This window comes from Phyllobates terribilis, unplaced genomic scaffold, assembly GCF_046119375.1.
Source record: "Phyllobates terribilis strain yellow unplaced genomic scaffold, ASM4611937v1 Scaffold_1__5_contigs__length_1240528914, whole genome shotgun sequence".
Lineage (NCBI taxonomy): Eukaryota > Metazoa > Chordata > Amphibia > Anura > Dendrobatidae > Phyllobates > Phyllobates terribilis.
In genome coordinates, this window is record NW_027362761.1 from 483,893,484 (window position 1) to 483,913,665 (window position 20,182).

General features: G+C 42.3%; 1 protein-coding gene across 5 annotated transcripts in view; it reads left to right on the forward strand.

Annotated features, from left to right (window-relative positions):
• The window catches only part of FCHO2 (FCH and mu domain containing endocytic adaptor 2), a 167,120-nt gene that overhangs the window by 97,123 nt on the left and 49,815 nt on the right, over positions 1 to 20,182 (forward strand). For 3 of the 5 annotated variants that reach the window (XM_073679650.1, XM_073679676.1, XM_073679668.1), the window contains exons 9-11: positions 17,110 to 17,154; positions 17,256 to 17,334; positions 18,355 to 18,379. In XM_073679650.1, the coding sequence (XP_073535751.1) occupies positions 17,110 to 17,154; positions 17,256 to 17,334; positions 18,355 to 18,379 (149 nt within the window). The remainder of the gene's footprint in view (positions 1 to 17,109; positions 17,155 to 17,255; positions 17,335 to 18,354; positions 18,380 to 20,182) is intronic. The other 2 variants (XM_073679659.1, XM_073679680.1) reach the window with 1 other exon arrangement.

The following is a 20,182-nucleotide window of genomic DNA, read 5'->3' on the forward strand; positions in this document are numbered from 1 at the left end:
AGGTTGCTAGAGCATATTGTCCTGCAAACCTGTTTATATGCTTCCCAATTTATCAGCCAGAATCCACCATCCTATTTTGCTAGGTCATATTTATGGACTCCAACTAATCTTCCTGAATTGAAATTTTTTTAGGACTTACAATTACCATGGGGCTTCTTAAAACAAAAAAATAAATGAGCATTCGGTCTTACTGGTCCAACCACCCTGTTCAAGCCACCCCTGTTTTCTGTCGTTCTTCCTAGGATCCACTATGAAATGCTCATGAGATTTTGGCATTTTAACGACCATAGTTAATCCCTGCCCTGAAATGTCCCAGAACATGACAGACTATATAAAATCAGACCCATCATCCCACATCTGGTGGAAATGTCCCCAAATCTTTAAGATCTGGGTAGCAATATTTGATCTTTTTAACTAGCTATTCGTCACCAACATACAAAACACTCCTGAGGTGGCTCTGCTCTCACTCTTGCCTATGTCCAATTCTAGTATTAAAAAATGGAAATTGAGACTATTTCTAACAACAACCAGACAAATCATTCCCAGACGTTGGAAAATAAAGACCATTCTTTCCAAAGTTGAGTGGGTAGAGTCCTTGGATAATCTGATACGCATGGAGGAATTGGTAATTTCCGATAACTGGCTGAATAGAAGTTTGTACGAATACAAGAGAGCTTGGCTTCCTTGGACTTCATTCAGAGATTCAGACGAGTTTAAAAACTGGATCTCATCTCCATTCTGATAGAGAGAAATTGTCAAATCAGCTAGAATAATGGTAGATGTGCGAAGAAAGATATACTGTTATACCTTACTCCCTTCATGTTTTAGCCTCTTGTTTTTCAAACATCTCTTTTCCTCCCCCTACTTTCCTTTTGCATGTTGTCAATGTCTTTTAAGATTTAATTTGCTTTGCTATTCTATAAATCTTAACTCTTATGTTAATACTCCATCTACTGGTCAGTCAATCTAGGATATGATATGATCTGTTGTATATTTATAAGAATTAAATAGAACTTGATTTCTAAGTGTCTAAATGATATATAATGTGCCAACTCCATTAATACACTGTTTCCTTGTTCACTGACTGTTATTTCTTATGTTTAACAATATCTATTGAACCTTAAAATCAGACCCATCATCAAAGAGTTGACAGAAATGTTCTTAAGGCTCTACACCCCAACGCAAAACATTTCTATCGATGAGTTCATTGTAAAATTCAGAGGAAGACTGCACCTCAAGCAATTTATTCTATCTAAGAGGAGGGCAATGTTTGGAGAAAACTCTATGAAATGTGTGAGAGTTCAACCGGATACACATCAGCTTTTCACATTTATTAGTGGAAAGATAGCCAACTAAACGCACCAGGATTCCCTAATTATCTGGGGACATCTGGAAAAATCGTTTGGGAGCTGATAGGTCTATTTTTACAAAAAGGCTACAATCTGTATGTAGACAATTACTACATCAGCATACCCTATTTAAAAGTCTGGTTGAACACAACATAGGAGCTTGTGGGACCATGCGTATGAACCGTCAGGGGTTTTCACAATCATTGGTCAAAAAAGTTCCAAAAGGGGCAGTCAGGGTCTGTACGCAATGAAGAGCTGCTTGCCCTTAAGTATAAGGATAAGAAAGATATTTTTATCCTCAGCTCGAGCTACACTGATGCTACAAGGGCCACTGTAGAACTAAGATCCACAATTCCAAAACATAAACCTGTGTCAGTCATTGACTACAACAAATACATGGGGGTGTGGACCTTGCAGACCAGGTTCTACAGCCATACCAGGTATCAAGAAAATCATATACCTGGTATAAAAATTAGTCATTTGTTTGTATCAGGTGGCCGCATATAATTCTTTTGTTTTATACAAAAAAGCAGGAAATTGAGAAACTTTCCTTTATTATCTGGAAAGGTAATTGAAAATCTTGGTTTTGAAAAAACAAGAAAGAACCCCCAGAGAAGATTTTGTGTACGTTCCAAGAGAGGAACGAGGCATGATACCCTTATGTCTCACTGACTGCTTTAAAATCTTCCACACGGAACCATGTTTTTAAACTGTATTAATTTATCCCATTTGTCATTCAAGCATTTGGTTTATTTAGTGAATGACGCATTTGAGTAGAGCTCTCAACAATTTCCAGGTGTGGGAGGGAGATGTCTCCAGAGACACAAGCTGGGCACAATATATTGTGCATTACAATGGTATATTTGCAATTTTTGGTCTGCAACATCCACTGCTGCTTGTTTCTGGAAATTATCCATTGAGTGAAAATGGTCACTACACCCATAGATGAATTCCCAAAGGGGTGTAATTTCCAAAATGGGGGCACTTCAGGTGGGATTCTGCTGTTCTGGCACTTGGCGGCTTTGGTAATGGAGTCCATGCAAATTGTCTCTTCAGAGAGGAAGAGGTCTAGAACTCTAGTGCCACCTATAGGAAGTAGCAATCCTAAAAGTCAATAGTGACTCTTTAACAAGCCTTATCACATGACTTAGGATATAAGCCAGAACCAGAAACTCAATTTTCAGACACTGCCCCTCATCAGTGCAAAGTGTGAGTTCTGGTTTGGCTGGGTGAGAGGTGTCAGACCGGTAACCAAGGGGTAACATTTCTCCTTGCGGAGAGTGACATGTTAAGCATGTCACGGTGAGGAGACTTTTAAAACCACAATGCTCCTCTGGGAAATATGAAAATTGTCTCTTCGGAGAGGAAAAGGACTAGAACTCTAGTGCCACCTACAGGAAGTAGCAATCCTAAAAGTTAATAGTGACCCTTTAACGGTCCTCTCTAGTTATGGAGGCAACAATGGAGGAGCTGTCACAGGAGCAGCAGAGTCCACAGCAGCAGCAGAAGCGGAGGCTGCAGAGCACACGACAGCATGAGGATTCTTCCTTTCATTGTGGTTGTGGCAGCAGTGGAAGTGGGCGTTCTGGCAGATCTAACAGGCACAGTAAAGACTCCCGTGTGGTGGACAAATCTCCAGCTCTCAGAGGAAATCCATCAGCTGATATGGTCCCTCCTTCTAAACTGGTACTCCAGGTTGCGTCAGAATTGGTAAGTGATCTTTTGTAAAAGTTGACCTTTTAATTAGGGCCCTCCTCTCTTCTCATTTGTTGAGGGAGGAAAAAGTGGAAGCAAGACCAAGCATAGGAGCTGTGCACTCTGCAGTGAAGAATTGCCCTCTACATGGGTGAAAAGACTGTGCAATTCATGCATACAGCAAACAGTTTGTGAGGAAACCCCCAAATTTGTCTCTGAACTGTAATTAAGATAGAGGGGAATAGGGTTAAAAAACATAAGTCCAAGAATTTATCCCCTAAATCTGGGTCTAGTAGTTTGGAAGAGGGAGAGCAGATGAATTTGGATTCTTCTGATTTATCATCCTCTTCCTCCTCATCTTGAAAAGAGGACGAAATTGTTTCCCAGTAGAGGAAACTAATAGTCCCGTTAAGGCTGTTAAATCTACTATGGGGATGATAGACCCTCGTTCAGAGAAAACCATTCAAGATATAATGTGTGGTGGGCTGGATCAGAAAAAACGTAGGTCGTTACCTCTTAATAACAAAGTTCAATCTCTGATTAAGAAGGAATGGAAGAGACCTGAAAGAATGTTTCTATCCCATAGAGGAAGTATCCCTTTGATGATCCTGTGTGTTCATTTTGGGAGAAAGCCCTGAAGCTGGACATGGCTATTGCTAAGGCTTCCAAAAAATTTGCCCTTCCCTTTGAGGATATGGGGGTATTGAAGCATTCCCTAAATAAAAAAAGCTGACACCTTCCTGAAAGGGTCCTGGGGAGCCTCTGGTGGGGGGTTGAAACCTGCTATAGCAGCAACCTGTACCGCCAGATCACTAATGGTATAGTTAGACCAGCTAGAAACAACTTCGGGATAGGGTATCCAAGGACTAAGTGTTAGATGCAATTCTCTTAATGCTGGGGGCTGCTGCTTTTTTGGCTGATGCATCCACTGACTCAAGTTAGGTTGGCAGCCTAGTCTGCAGCTTTCTCCAATGCAGCCCGTCATGCTCTTTGGCTTAAATGTTGGCCAGGAGACCTTCAGACAAAATCTAGATTGTGCTCCGTTCCTTGTGAGGGTAAATTTTTGTTTGGGACAACTTTAGATGATATACTCGATAAGGCGGGTGATAATAAACTAATCTCCGTCCTCTCTATCCCTTCATATAAAAGGTCCTTTCAGAGTAAGAAATTTTATGTGGAGAAGGCGCCCCAAAGACCAGGATAAGTGGGAAGATAAGAAAAAGAGAAACAGAGGATTCATGTTCAGTGACCCTTCTCATGACAATAGAAAGCCTTCCCGATGAAGGTTTTCCCCAGGTGGGGGGAAGATTATCCCTCTTTTTTTTCAGCCTGGGAAAAGATCCCCAGCAGTTCCTGGATTCTGGGCCTAATAAAATCTGGCCTAAAATTACAGTTCCTCTCAGTCCCCAAGCCAAACTTCATAGTGACTCCCCTGTGGTCCTCAATCGAGGAGCAAATAGTGCTAGAACAAGAGATTTTAGGCCTGGCCTCGAGGAAAGAAAAGGAAGGATTTTATTCCCCATTGTTTCTGGTAAAGAAACCAGATGGATCCTTCAGGACAATCATAAATTTGAAAAACTAAACGGGTCATTAAAGATTCAGATCTTCAAGATGGAGACAATAAAAGCAACTGTAAAAATTCTGTTTCCGGATTGTTTTATGACCGTCCTGGACTTGAGGGATGCATATTATCATGTCCCGATTTACAAAGACTATCGGAAATTCCTCAGAGTAGCAGTCTCAAAAGAGGGGAAAATCAGACACTACCAATACGCAGCCCTCCCGTTTGGTCCAGCTGTTGCTCCTTGGGTGTTGAGAAAATTGGTTGCAGAAGCAATGGCACACCTGAGGAAGCGAAACATCCTGATTGTTCCATACCTAGATGACTTCTTGGTAGTAGGCAACTTCATCCAACACTGCAAAAATCAGCTGGAGAAGGCCATGAATCCCTTGATAAATTTAGGTTGGCTTTTAAACCTAAAAAATAAAAAAACAAGTCAAAAAAGGTGCTGGAGTTTCTAAGGCTTATTCTCAGAAAAACAGGAATGTCTTCTCCAAGAGGAGAAAATACAAAAAGTTATGGGTTAGTTGTCTCGCATAGTGGATCACCCCTCCATTACTCTGAGGAAGGCTATGTGCCTTCTAGACTCCATGAACTCCTCCATTCCGGCAGTTCAGTGTGCTCAAATTCACACCAGGGATCTGCAGTGGGAAATTTTAGGAGCTGACATTTCTCTAGAAGGACATTTAGAAGGTCAGCTAACTCTGTCTCCCAAAGCTATTCTTTCCCTGGGATGGTGGATAAAGGTAGACAAACTAACCATAGGTATTCCGTGGATGAGCAAGATTACTCAGGTACTGACCACAGATGCAAGCCCCAGAGATTGGTTGGGGGGGGGCACATCTGAAAGACAAAGTAGCTCAGGGCGTCTGGTCAGAGGAGCTAAAGTCATTGTCCTCAAACATGAGCTATTGGCAATAAAATTTGCCCTCATAGAATTTTTAGACTCTCTTCAGGGTCGTCATGTGAGAGTATTTTTGGACATCCGAGTGGTAGTGACATTATTGAACCACAAGGGAGGGACCCGTTCCCGTCTTTTGATGGAGGTAGCAGACTTAATCTTCCAGACAGCAGAAATCAATCTTATGTCTCTATCACCACTTCACATAAAGGGAGTAGAAAATCACAGAGCAGACTTCCTGAGCTGGACCCAATTAAAACAGGGTGAATGGGTACTAAAGCAGTCCATATTCGACCAGATGGCAGAAATGTGGGGCCTTCATAGATCTTTTTGCCAACAGTCAGAACAAGAAGGTAGACATGTACTGCTCGATAGACAACGGGGGGAACCCTCTAGCTCTAGATACCTTCATGATCTGGCCTATTCCTTTTCCCCAGTTTTCCTGATACTTGCGGTTCTAAGAAAGATCAGGGAAGACAGGGAAAAAGTAATCCTGATAGCCCCCTTTTGGCAAAAGAGAGCTTAGTTTTCCTGGCTGAGGATGATGTCCATCACCGACCCCTGGGTGCTCCCAGAAGTCCTGGATCTTCTCTCTCAGGGACCAGTGTATTATCCACAGGTAACAAATTTACACATGACCGAATGGAATTTGAGAGGGCACTCCTGAGGAATATAGGTTTTTCCCCAAATGTAATTTCCACACTCCTTCAGAGTAGAAAACCTGTCACTACCAAAATTTATGGGAAAACTTGAAAAAAGTTTCTTTTGACTTCAGGGTCCAGTATAAAGGAAGGAGTTCATATTGCTGTCATCCTAGAATTTCTGCAGAAGGGGTTAGAGCAAGGTTTGGCTACTAGCACCCTGAAGGTCCAAGTTGCTGCATTGTACAATACAATTGTGATCTGATAGGAAATCGCTAGGTGTCTAGATTTATTAAAGCTTCTGCTAGATCTAGGCCCATCGCTAGTCAGAAATTGCCACTTTGGGACTTACATTTGGTTCTTATAGCCTTACAGCACATCTCTAAAGGTTGATCTCTCAAAACTGTGCTTTTAGTGGCATTAACATCGGCCCGCAGAGTTAGCGAAATCCAGGTCCTGTCTGCAGGCTCTCCCTTTACACAGATCCTGGACGATAGGGTCATTCTCAAACCAGCCCCAGCCTATTTGCACCAGGTGGCATCACATTTTCACAGATCCCATGAAGTTTTCCTTCCATCCCTTTTTCTCTAATCCCCAAAACAAAGGGGAAAAAGATCTGTATACTTTAGAGGTAAGGAGGTGTCTGGTCTAGTACCTGGCAGCTATGCAAGAGTGTAGGCAGGATAGGTCTCTCTTTGTGTGTTTTTTTAGGGGCCTCAAAAGGGGCTAAAGCCTCAAAAGTCACTTTGCCAAGATGGATAAGGGACGACATCTCTCTTTCATACTCCTCAACTGGGAAGGCCGCTCCGGAGGGATTGAGAGCTCACTCAACAAGAGCAGTGGCAATCTCCTGGGCGGAAAGATCTGATGTTTTCATAGAACAGATATGTAAGGCGGCAACATGGTCATCTCCCTCTACCTTTTACAAACACTATCGGTTGGATCTAGCCTCTACCTCTGATATCACCTTTGGGAGAAGGGTTCTGGAGGCTGTGGTCCCTCCCTAAAATATAATTCTCTGCAATTCTCTCTGTGGTGCTATCATGGGGTAGGGAGAAAGACACAGCTACTTACCGGTAACTGGATTTCTCAGAGCCCATGACAGCACCCTTATATTCCCTCCTGTCACGTGTGGGTGAGCACACTTATTTGTTACTCACAGGGTGCTCCTTATAAGCATGATAATGATGATTTTTGTTGATACTAACATGGAGGTCCTCTCATGCTCAGTAAACCAACTGATTCGAGGGAGAGGTACCAACCTTTTTATCTGTAGGTTTGAATCAGCTGTGATCCCATGCTGTCCTGTCTGTATACTCTTTTGCTTCCTCCCCCGCCCAGGAGATGTGCTATGATCAGACCATGTTCCTGCACGGTCAGACACAGCCATTACACAGTACACAGCAGGGGAACATGTATAAGATTATCTCAGCACAGGAACATTCTATTACATTTTCTGTCCACCTACTTTTGGACCACCCTGTATATATATTTAACAAAGCCTGTTTTAAACAATAGATCATTTTCCGAAGGCACATTCTCTTTTAAAGGGGTTTTCTGATTTATGCAAGATGTATTCATTGCCATGAAAAGTTGTTCGTTTCCCTACTATTTGTGTTTTTTTTTTTTTTTTTTTATTCCTCGTTCTAAGCAGTGTGAACTCTAATCTAATACAGACTAATGGGGTAGTTTATAGATTTGTGTCGCTGCCTATACATTGAGCTCCCAGAAGGTTGCAGTACACAGTCTCATGCATGTAAACAGTGTTTCCTTTCCCTGACCGCAAACGAGGATTCTAAAAAAAATAAAGTACGGAATTGAATTATATATTACACAATTATAAAACGTTTCATCATGCAATAAACTGTATGCATACAGCACTGACACCTCATGTAAAGAGAACCTTTCAGAGTACAACCTTTTTTTTTTTTTTTTTAAATTATTTCACCCCTCTCCATTGCGAATATGTAAGCGATCAAATTTTTTGGCACTTAAATAGTTTTTGGGGTTTTTATTAAATCCAAGTGAGCTTTACCAGAGAGATTTCACTGGGAGCGTGTACTTCTTCCCCTTTTTGACACTGACCAATCATAAGCAGGCATCAACACACTGGGTAAAGAAGAATACACCCACAATAGAATTGACAGTCTACTCTCCTCACTGCAGAGTAATGACATGCTGTAGCACAGCAGACCTGAGTGTGATTAACTAACAGCTTTCAGTTGTCTTTGGCAGTCATTGTGGAGGTAGGGGCGGTACAGCACAGTTGGCAGCAGTACACTTGCATTGACAATGCTAATGTATATTTGGTTCTGTCAATAAAGCTAATTTGAATTTGAGAGACAAACTGCTAGAAGTGTTGTAGAGCACACCCCTCCTATCAAGGCTGTGGAGTAGGTAAGACAAACCACTGACTCCGACTCCTCAATTTTCCTGACTTACGACTCCAACTCCGACTCCGCAGCACTGCCTCACTACTGAGCATGTACATAAAGTGCAGCACAGATTTATCTCAACCAAAAGCCGAGATCCTTAGATCAGGAACAGAACAGACATTTATAGGACATTTCAGAACTTTCTCAAATTCTTATGAAAACGTTTACAGCACATACTGCATTGTACTACTGAACCCAATTTATTATATATTTTAGGAATCTGAGTCAATCCATTTTATTCCGACTCCACCAAAATGGACTCCAATTCTGACTCCACAGCCCTCCCTGCTATAGCTTAGAACGGGCTATGTGTGAGACATAATGAAATGGTCTTCTCTCCTCACTGCAGAGTGATTACTTGTGCTGGAGTACAGAAGACCTGAGTGTGATTAACAGCTTTCATCTGTCAATGTTGGAGGGAGGTGCAGTAAACTGATTTGGTATCACTACACTTGCATTGGCAATGTTAATGTGTATTTGGTCCTGCCAATAAAGCTAATTTGAATTTGAGAGGAGAATTACTAGAAGGGTTTGTAATGAAAATCAACTTCTGCAATACTGCCCTGTCCCACACACTGAATGCCAGAGATGAGAGCTGAAGTCTGTAAGTTAATCACACTCAGGTCTGCTGTGCTCCAGCACGTCATCATTCTGCAATAAGGAGACCAGACTGATTGTTAATACATGGCTGACTCTGAGCTTGTTGTAAGGTATTATGGGGGCGTGTTCTTATTTTCCAAGTATGTTGCTGCCTGCTTATGATTGGTCAGCGGCAGAAAGAGAAAATAAACGCCCCTAGTGAAATCACTCATAATGCCAACATGGCCTTAAAAAAATTCAACTGTTTAGGGGCCAAATACTTTGATCGCTCGTATCTCCACAGAAGAGGCAAAAAAAGAGAAACTTTTTATTTTGCTCTGCAGCACTTATTGCACAGTGTCCAGTTCAACATAATTTTGGTAAAATGTCCTCTTTCAAGCACCGCTCCAGTGTTTTTTTTTTTTTTTTTTTATCCCTTTGTGGTATACCTCACACCTCATACCTCACGTATGTGGGTGTAATGCATGTAGTCATATACTTGCCGGTAGCTGTCTTCACCTGTTTTTAGCCCTGATCCGGCACTATGTGACTGCGGTTGTATCCTTCCAAATCACACAGTGGTTGTTGAGGGAAGCGGAGGTCACTTTTTAACATTTTCTCAATGCAAGTTCATGGGAATTCCAAATGAGTTTCTATAGCCTGTTTCTGAGTCCAATAGACTTGTGTTGGGAAAAGTGACTCCCTGACCACACAGCGATCCGGGTGCTTAAAAAAGCCAAATCGTGGTGCTGGAGCGACCAGGGCGGGGCTGTACAACAGATGAAGATGCTGACTGGTAAGTAAGTAATTATACACATTGCAATTACATGACAAAGGGGTGAAAAAACAACAACAAAGGCTGGAGTGGGGTTTCAAGAGATTTTCTTAAGATAGAACTTCAGGAGCTCACCCGGCTTCCTGCTATGTTGAAGTTGATACTTTCCTGAAAATTGACAGTTTTAGACATTCGGCATGGTTGCGCCACCGGTCTGAACTGTCCTCTCTCCCGAGCTGCTAGCAGAGGGATCTTTGCCTGTGCAGAATGATAAAAGCCTGGGGCGTCTGAGGATGGTCGGACTTTGCGATCTGAGCAGCACAAAAAAGTTGTGATGCCTGCTCATGCCGTGTGCACCTTACCTAGGTAACCGGCCACTGTAGGATAGCCGGTAACCAGTCAAAAAGTATTACTATAAAATTAAAAATCCCTCTGTTCTTGAGAACAAAGAGGATTTTTAATAAGTGTTAATTGTAAAGCTGCTTGTTTTTACAAGCACTTTGCAATTTTACCCATTTATGAGCTCGAGACAACCCCTTGAACATAAAGCGTACACAGCATCCAGGGAGGATACCTTGGGGGGACATAGATTGTTACTCATGTCAGTTTGGTACCCATAGTTTAATTGTAAAGCAGTGGAAAGCACAATAGGGCTGAAGGTGTCCGAATTCTTATGTAATTTGCAGCTAATCACGCCTTGCACCACGTTTATGTGGTTTAGACTTTTTGCTGCTCACTCACCAGGTGGACCTAGCTTGGCTAAAAAGGGTTGTGGCTAAAGGGTAATTAATTATTGGCTAAATTTTTGGCATAGAGTATGCTAAATAGTAGGTATCCGCGTCTGATCACTGCTTTAATTACCGCTGTCAATTTCTGACAGCGGCATTTAAGTGGTGCGATTGAATGACTCAACTGTTCCAGCGCACAACTTCCCCTACCCCTGACTTCGAAACTTGATTGTAGGTTGCCAGGTCAGCTGAGGGCTTTTTGAAGACCCGTCACTTTCATTTCTACTATATACTGCAATACCATGGTATTTAGTGCAAGCATTCTAACAAGTTCCAGTAGACATGGTTCCAAGGAAAAATAAATTAAAAAAAATGTTTTAAAAAATATAAATAAGTTTAAATGACTCCACTTTTCCCTATACAAAAATAAAGAAATAAAAAAATTAGCATTTGGTTTTGCCAGGTCTGTAAAAGTCCAATCTATTGAAAATATAAAGTTACTGTAATTTACCTCTAGAGTAAACACAGTAAAGAAAAAATAAATCAAAATACTACTAGCAGTATCAAAACGTTATATGTGTCCCAAAATGGTATTAATGAAAAAACGTCAGCTCGTCATGCAAAACACAAGTCCTCATACAGCTCTGTCAATGGAAAAATGAAACAGTAATGGATCTCAGAAAATGGCAACACAAACCGGGTCATGTTACCAGGACATTTTAACCGCACAACGAATTGCTATAAAAAATACGAAACCTAGAAAAAAAAACCATGGCAGAATCGCATTTTTTTTTCACCATTTCACGTTACTTGGAATTATTTTTTTCTAGTCTTGGAAGAATGGTACAAAAAAATAAATAAAAAAAAGCGCAATGTATGGGCATGTAGGTCATAGGAAGCTGAATAAAATGATACCTTAATATTTGTGATCTGATGTCTTATTCCAGAAACATGTAGAGCAAGACAGCAGACTGTCAGTCATTACATGTCTCACACTGCTAAAGCCCCATTTCATGTAAAATAATCTCTGGAGGCAGATTTTCCGAGCCGGCCCATAGATCTTAACAGCTAATTTACATATTAAGAAAAATGTGGATTTCTCTGGAATTAGCTATCGGATTGCAGATATCAAGATATTACTTTGTTCAGCTTCCTATGACCTACATGCCCATATAGACAGCTTAGGAGGGATGATCCTACTGACAGATGCCCTTTAATATGGGAATGCAGATGTAGTGTTTGTCTATATGGCATTTTAAGTCCGTCATTGTTCTTGCTCTGGTAAGTTCATATGAAAATCCTGAAAAATAGCTTGATTGTGTAGTCCCAGGCCTGACCCTTACTGACCCAGCGCTAACATCGCAGAGCTAAGAGCAGTCATTTGTTTTGACAGCAGAATTAATTGAGGCTAAAACATTTGAGATTCAGCTTGTATCAAGCTGTTCATTAGGAATTGCTCTCTGGCTTTAGTGCTGTCAGAAAAATAAAATGTCCCACTCTGATTAAATAGCAGAATGATGGCCGGTCCACTGAATTTCCAGAGAGAGGTTGAATAAACTTTCTACTGCGGAAACGATCCCAAAGTGACACGCTGCAGGAGGGGGGTCACGATGTGCACTGATATCCAGCTGGGCTGTCAACTGGCCCCATGCCAGACACGCAAAGCCTCGCCACTCACTGTGGCATGGGAAGCGCACACAGGAGATGTGAAAAGAGCCTCAGTCTCTCCCTGCATAATCCTGCTAGAAATATTGTAGCATTACTGTATGGGAAATACTGAAGCAACCTACCTTTCTTTTATGGTGGCTGCTCGGGCATGCTGTGTGCCTTGTGGGCACTGGATGTACTAATGTCAAGAAAATAGCAACTCACACACACGATACATATAGAAAGGGCAGAAAATCTTCAAGTAAGACTCGTTTTCTTTGTTTTCCTCACTCCCATGAATTTCTTAGTTGTTGTACATTGCTCTGTTGTCAGACGGGTTTTTCTAAGAAAAGATTCTTTGTTTGCACACGTCGGTACCTTATATAGAAGAAACTGTAAAATCTTACAGCATAGGATAGAGGTCATCTATTGTGATATCACCCTATATGGTTACATGATGTCATCATCCAATAATTCAGCTTCTGGATAAAGGAACTTGCTTATGAACAAACTCCCAGAAGATAAGACTAAGGAAAGGAACTTAACCCTGATGTTTAATTTTTACAATAGGTGGCAATGGGTGTGTGAGAGGTAAGGGTATGTTCACACATCTTAGTTTTTTCAGTGTTTTTTGATTATTTTTTTATACAAATTTGCAGCTGCATTTAACAGTACCAGCAAAGTCTATGAGATTCCAATAATCTCATGCACACATCTTGGGGTTTTTTTTATCAGGATTTTGTTCTTTGCATGTTTTTTTTTTGCAAAATAGAACATGTCACTTCTTTCAGTGCTTTTCATTGGAAGTAATGGGTAGTGAAAAAACCCCTAGAGTGAATATAGCTATCAGGTTTTGCTGTGTTTTTAGTGAAAATAAGCAAGTACAACAGTATGTGAAAACATTTATTTTTATGATTTTACCATCTTGTCTTGGTCACTGGGATGGTAGTTTGTATTAGGAGAGTTTAATTAAATTAGTGATGTGTACAATTTAAATATTGGCTAAGCTAGGTGTGAGATTGAACAATACCTGTGCAACTGAATGGCAGACTCCATAGTGTAAAAAGTAAATAATGTCATACAAACGCAATACACTGCCAGTGTCTAGGTAAACTATTCCTGAACAATTCACCTCCCCCACTGTTATGCGAAAACCAGAATGAGATTTTTTTTCACTGAACTTTATGTTCATGCATAAAAGAGACAAAAGAACAGTGAAAAAAACGCTAAAAAAACAACAAAAAAAAATCCTGAACAACCTCCTGGCAAGAGATCAGGTTTTACTGCAGGAAAAAAAACAACAAAAAAAAATCCTGAACAACCTCCTGGCAAGAGATCAGGTTTTACTGCAGGAAAAAAACACTGAAAAAAACCATATGTGAACATAGCCTAACTGTCCGTGCATGTGTCTAGCCTGCCCTTTTTGCATCCTCTCAGTTATTCAGCATGGCCATGAGGGGATTCACGTTTAACCTTAGCTGGTGTCAGTGTACCCACCAGATGGACTAACTCTGATGGTTCACTTTCCATCTCTTCTGAATACGCACACATCTACCTTACAATGCACAATTATTGGGAAGAACATGGTTAGGAACACTTGTTTCTTGATAATCACTGTAGGTATTCATGCTCCACAGTACGTAGTGTGCACACTGGCAATGCGATCTGGTCCAAACGTGCAGTTTTATTGCTTTTATAAAACTCCAAGGGATTCAAAACCAAAACGCCATCTTCTGGGCACAAAGGTATCACAGCGAATAAACAGTTCATTCAGCAGGCACATATGTCCGTGCGGGCTCACCTGGACAGATTATAGTCCTCTCCCTCTCGGCTTCTGGCTGAGACTGCAAGTACCAGAGGGAATGATAAGGAAAGGATGGAGGACACGAGGAAAAAAATAGGAAAAGGGAATTATTATTATTTTCTAAATTTTCCCTCTTCCAATTTCCCCACAATTCCTCCAACAAAAAGAGGATTGTGCAGGGAAAACTGTCAAATTTTTGTGGCGTATAATACCATCTACATAATACTTTATAGTAGGTTTCTTGCAAGGTGGCACAAGAATGATTATAATATGTAGTAACCAAGTTCCCTTTAAGGACTTATCTATAGTTATATCCATGAGATTAGTAATACCTTGCTTTTTCCAGTTTAAGAGATTTATTTTAAGGAGACAAAGTCTTTTCTTCTTCCCAGATACAGCACACATTTGCTGGTCACTCACCAGCTCCAACACTCTCCAGTCTGTTAAGCATCCCCCAGCAGACTGACATAAAATGGACATAGGACCTGGCTCTAGACATAGCTAGACAGGAGCCTCTAATCAAACCGTGCAGAGCTAGGATTTAATCATGTCCTTCCCAGATTTCCTAAATCACGTAGGAGCCGATTCATTAAGACTGTTATTGCGCACACCAGTCTTACTGAAGGGCTTACTGGAGTACAATGTGCCGAATTCAGAAAGAAGCGCCACTTATTTAGCACATCCTATTATTGGCATGTGTGACATGCAGAAGTAGTGCTGTTGCTTTAAAAGTATTCAGCAACTATTAGAAATAACACAAGCACAGGAGACAAAGAAGTGTTTTGCTCCAGAAGCATCCAGCAACTAGAGGGGTTAACACTGTCACAGGAGACAGGGAGGGTTTTAGCAGAGCCCCAGATTGTGGGTAGGTTGTGGACTGTCTGGCTGGAGCCGAAGAGAAAGGTGGTGTGTGTGTGTTCTGCATCTGACAGAAGCGCCCCTGCAAGTGAAAAGGATTCAAGTCAGGAGTGAAGCTAAGCATGGGTCAGGTAGAGTTCCTGAACTAGCAGTGCAGAGTATTGTCAAGCAGAAAGAGAAGGACTGTAAGAAATGGTGTCACAGGGATCAGCTCCCTCAGCAAACCCTCCCCCCTCCTCCATCTCACTGTGCTGTAAGGAATGCTGTGTTCATTAATGTGCCTTTGCATTAGAACTGTGCTGTCCTGTACTACTGGGAAGACTAACTGCTGTGCTGCTAAGGAAACTGTACTGTTTGTCACTGGAGCCTGTTGCTCATAAGACTTAACTTGCACTGGCTGTGCAGCTTCTTATTAAATGCTACTGTTCTACCGTTTGAGGACTCTAGTCAAGTGTGTCTGGTCAGCAAGTGAAACAACCTATGTGTCTGTGCCTGAGGGTCAATACCCCTGTGTGCCTGAGAGAAGCTGCAGCACATGGTCTATGGTCGCCCTGAGTAACGGTTCCCCCAGGATTCCAAAGAATTCATGTAATGTGTCTCGCCCCTATCTGAACCTAGCGGCGTGCGCGTAACACATGCGACTTGCTAGAAATGCATTTCTGGCGTAAAAAACGCTGGCACTTTTGCTGAATTTGATGGGTGGGTCTCGCCACACCCCGTCTTTGCTCCACCCATTTTGGGGGAGCTGCTTCCAACCGACATTAAAACACCAAACGTTTCTTTTGCAATACTCCTAGTTCTGCAAAAAATTTGTGACTTTTCAAAGTGATTTACACAGGCATTCTGGCATAGAAACTTTGATAAATCGCCCCATAATGGAAACAGGCTGCCAATCACCTGATGAAGAAGCAAAATGCTCATTTGTTGGAACTCGTGGGGGAACGGAGCATGAGTCCGTGGCCTGCTCGTCTGATTCATGACGAGTTGTGACTGGAGTCTCTGACTGGAGTAAGATTTGTAGCGAGGCAAATGCCACTTTTAAGACGCGCTTCTTACTCCAGTACACCGCCTAATCAAGACTGGCGTAAAGAACATCGTTCTTGATGATACCGTGCCATGGTGTCATGTCATCTATAAAGTCTAATAGGTGGATCAGCATGTCAGGAATGTGTTGTAGTGGCTCCAAACAAGGTTGTTTTGTCTGTTTGTTGTAGCAGATCCAGGACTGGAGGACCCTCTGGTTCTGACCAGTCTGACCCTCCTTGCCTCCATCTCTAAGGACACATTTAGCAGACAAGACTGCGCCCATTAAACGACCACCCATCATTTGTTTTTTATTGGTCTGTTTGGACAGGCTGACCACAATTCTGTGCACACCTAACAACTGTTAATACGATTGTTCTGTTCACATAGGAAATCACCATTTGCAGCACATCTACTGTTCACAAAGGAAAATGTGCTGCTGATAACAAGGATTTTAATCCCAGCAAGTACAGTCTGTTCACACGACAAACTGGTGTTACTTGTTCATCGGTGATGGCCGGCATATTTACACGAACCTGTGCGCTAACGAATGCTTATTTCAAAATATCTGCTCTTCTAAATGGCTCTACCCCTGCAGACATACTAAGATCTTGGAGTTTCTGGTGTTGGGAAGATAAAACTAATTTCTTCTGGCCTTATAATTTGTATTTAATTGGACCATTAATTGCACAAAGATTCTCGCTCTTTTAGCATGAACATACAGATTTATAATCTATATAATGTTTATAAATTTCTTTTGCCTTCTACGATCATGTCCTACATGCTCATGTGCACTAGGGGGCGCTGATGCAGCATGCATCATGTCTGCAACGCTGTGACTATAAATGGTGGAAATGGGATTTAATTATTTTCAACATAATTAAGTTTGTTTTCCAAATGATAAACGTGGCGTACATCTCTAGTGACAAATTGATTTAGCATATTTTCCTATAGATCTTTACAGTACACACAATAATATATCAGTGCTGTTAGGCACATGGTTTCATACAAATTATCTGCTCGAAATTCTTGATCATTTTTGAGCTTTTCTATTAATCTACAGCATATTGGTTAGAAATGGTTTTTATTATACTTCATTTATTATCTGTCTAGGTCCCATTGAATTTGAGGAGTGCAATGCAGCTGTTGCTGTAGAAGGTAAGTTCTGCTATGTAATATTGTTGTCAGCCAGAAGGTTTCCTTTATTACTCTTTAAGCAAAGTGCAATTAATTTAATTATCTAAAGTCAGTATTTTAAGTTACAGGGGTAAAGCAAAAGAAAAGAAAGACTTTTGGTCTCCCAACTAAAATGAGAAAGAAGGATGACACGGAGTCTGTGTAAGTATTAATTGGGTTAGTATCATTACCAGACCATAATAGAACATCAACCACGAATAGATGCTTTCCTACTTCTAACTTCTCTGCCTATTATGATTTATCTGAATATAGAGAAGTATTTATCACCTCTGGCTCCTCCTGCGGCATCAACAGCAACATTTAGTGCCCACTCCTAGTTGATTTATTGCATCTCATCCTGGGCATATAAGATAGCAGGTTTCAAAGATGTAATGCTTTGGAGTGTTTTAAAGATTATGGAAAATGTTACATTCTTCTCTCTTTTCTCAATTTTAAGAAAAGAGAAAGCTGAAGGAGGTTTTACATGGCAAGTCAGAGTGTGGAGAGGGAGAGAAGCATCCAACTTTTCAGGGAGGGCAGATCACAAAAACGGTTTTGTGTCAGAGCATAGAGGGAAGGGATCACTTTGGTGGGTGTCTGCACAAGGTGAAAAGGCAGAGGATTAGCCTCATGGGCTGTAGAATAGGAAAGCAGTACATAGTTGGAGATACGCTGACAAGTGATCCAATAAGTTAATGCCTTCCCTCATAGATTGCAAGCTCTTGTAAACAGGGCTCTCACTTGTTTAATTTCTTTATTACTTTGATATCATGTATTGTCTGAATTGTAAAGTGCTGGGGGAAATATGTAAGGTTAATATTATGAGGTTATTAGTGTTTTTGAACATAGACCTCTCTTCTTGCTTGTATTTCTGATATAGACAGGGCCACATGAGAAAAGTCTGAAACTAGGAGCAGGCTGTATAAGACGTCTGATGAGTGAAGTAATTGAGATTGCATCCTTAAACTTGTACTATTTAATGTAATCTCTAGTAAATGTAAAAATCATTCATCCATGCTAAAGGTGTCCGTAGCCTTAAATGTGCAATGTGCTGGGAAAGAAGATGTGATTTCTAGTAATAAGCAGTAATAGTAGTGAAGGTCAGGGTGGGAGAGTGAGGATAGGCCATGTAGCCATCCAGCAGCATATTCCCTTATAACTTGTATGTTCTGTTATCTACAGGGAGAATGCTGATGCTGATTCCATTGTAAGTAACTCACACGATTTTTTCTTTTGTTTAATACGACATGTCATTTCCATTGTCTATAACTCATACGAACAGACACATATAGAGCATTGATTGCAAATCTACATTATCTGCTGGAGGTCAGATTAGACTTTTCCAGTTGCAAGAGTTAACATCCTGGTATGTAATGGTTTTATCATAATTAGTGTTGAGCATTCCGATACTGTAATATCGGGTATCGGCCGATATTCGCGGTATCGGAATTCCGATACTTAATTCCGATACTTTTACAATATCGAATACTGGAATCGGAAGTTCCCATAATGCCTGCGCTCTGCAGTGTCTGTGAAGGATGACAAGCTGGATGGCAGCGCGATCCAGCCTGTCATCAGAATGCCATCCCAGCGGGGGAGAATTCTCCTGATTGTTTAAAAGCCGGCGGGCGGTAAAAAGCCGTCGGCTTTTAAACAATCACACAGCCCCATACTGCTTCCCCGCAGCCTCCCACCCCGATCCTCCGCTCCCCTCGCCACCTCCAATCCCAATCGTAAATTAGGACCGGGCGGGGAGCGCAGCACCAAGGAGCGAAGGACCCGGGCGGGGAAGCCGGCAGTGAAAAGACTTCACCGCCAGCTTTCCCGTTCTGTGCTGCGCTTTCCCGCCGGTTATTTCAAATGAACAGCTGAGGTATCAGGTGATGCCGATCAGCTGTTCATTTGAAGTCGCCGCGGTGCCCTCAGAGGGTTCATGTGAGTTCATGCTTGACTGCATTGCATGAACTCACATGAACTTTCCCACGGCCGCACAGGTCAGCCTCACCTCCCAGACCCGTCATGATTAGTGTGTGTGCGGGGTGTGTGTGCGGGGTGTGTGTGCGGGGTGTGTGTGCGGGGTGTGTGTGCGGGGTGTGTGTGCGGGGTGTGTGTGCGGGGTGTGTGTGCGGGGTGTGTGTGCGGGGTGTGTGTGCGATGGGTGTGTGCGATGGGTGTGTGTGCGATGGGTGTGTGTGCGATGGGTGTGTGTGCGATGGGTGTGTGTGCGATGGGTGTGTGTGCGATGGGTGTGTGTGCGATGGGTGTGTGTGCGATGGGTGTGTGTGCGATGGGTGTGTGTGCGATGGGTGTGTGCGCGATGGGTGTGTGCGCGATGGGTGTGTGCGCGATGGGTGTGTGCGCGATGGGTGTGTGCGCGATGGGTGTGTGCGCGATGGGTGTGCGCGCGATGGGTGTGCGCGCGATGGGTGTGCGCGCGCGCGCGTGGTGTCTGCGGGTGTGTGCGTGCAGGCAGACATAGGCCGATGTGACACTACTACTCCCATCGGCCTATGTCTGTCCCCCGTCCACTCCTGCCAGCAGGATCAGCTCGATGGAAGCAGTAGTTCCCATCAGCCTGATCCTGCTCTTTAAATTGCCCTACTGTGTCCCCAATAAATGTTAAATACATGTCATTGGTGGCCAGTGGTTACCTACAATAAATTAGTTCATACATTACCTGTCCCCGCCGATCGCCACCTAAAATAAAGTAAAAAATAAAAAACTACACCTATACTCACCTAGACACCTAATTCCCCGAAGCCATCGATCTCCTGTAATAAAATATAAAATAATAAACCACAACCTTATCCTTACCCCTCCGTAGTAGTCCACGAGTGTCCCACGATGATCTCCAGTTTAGAGCAGCCACATAGAATGTGACCGCTCTGAACCGCTGCCGCCGCTAGAATGACGGGGCCGTAAGGGTTCACCGGAGTTCAGGCAGCGCTGCTCCGGTTAGCTGCTTTACGGCCCTGCTGTATCGTGAGAAATTCCCACGGTACAGCAGTGC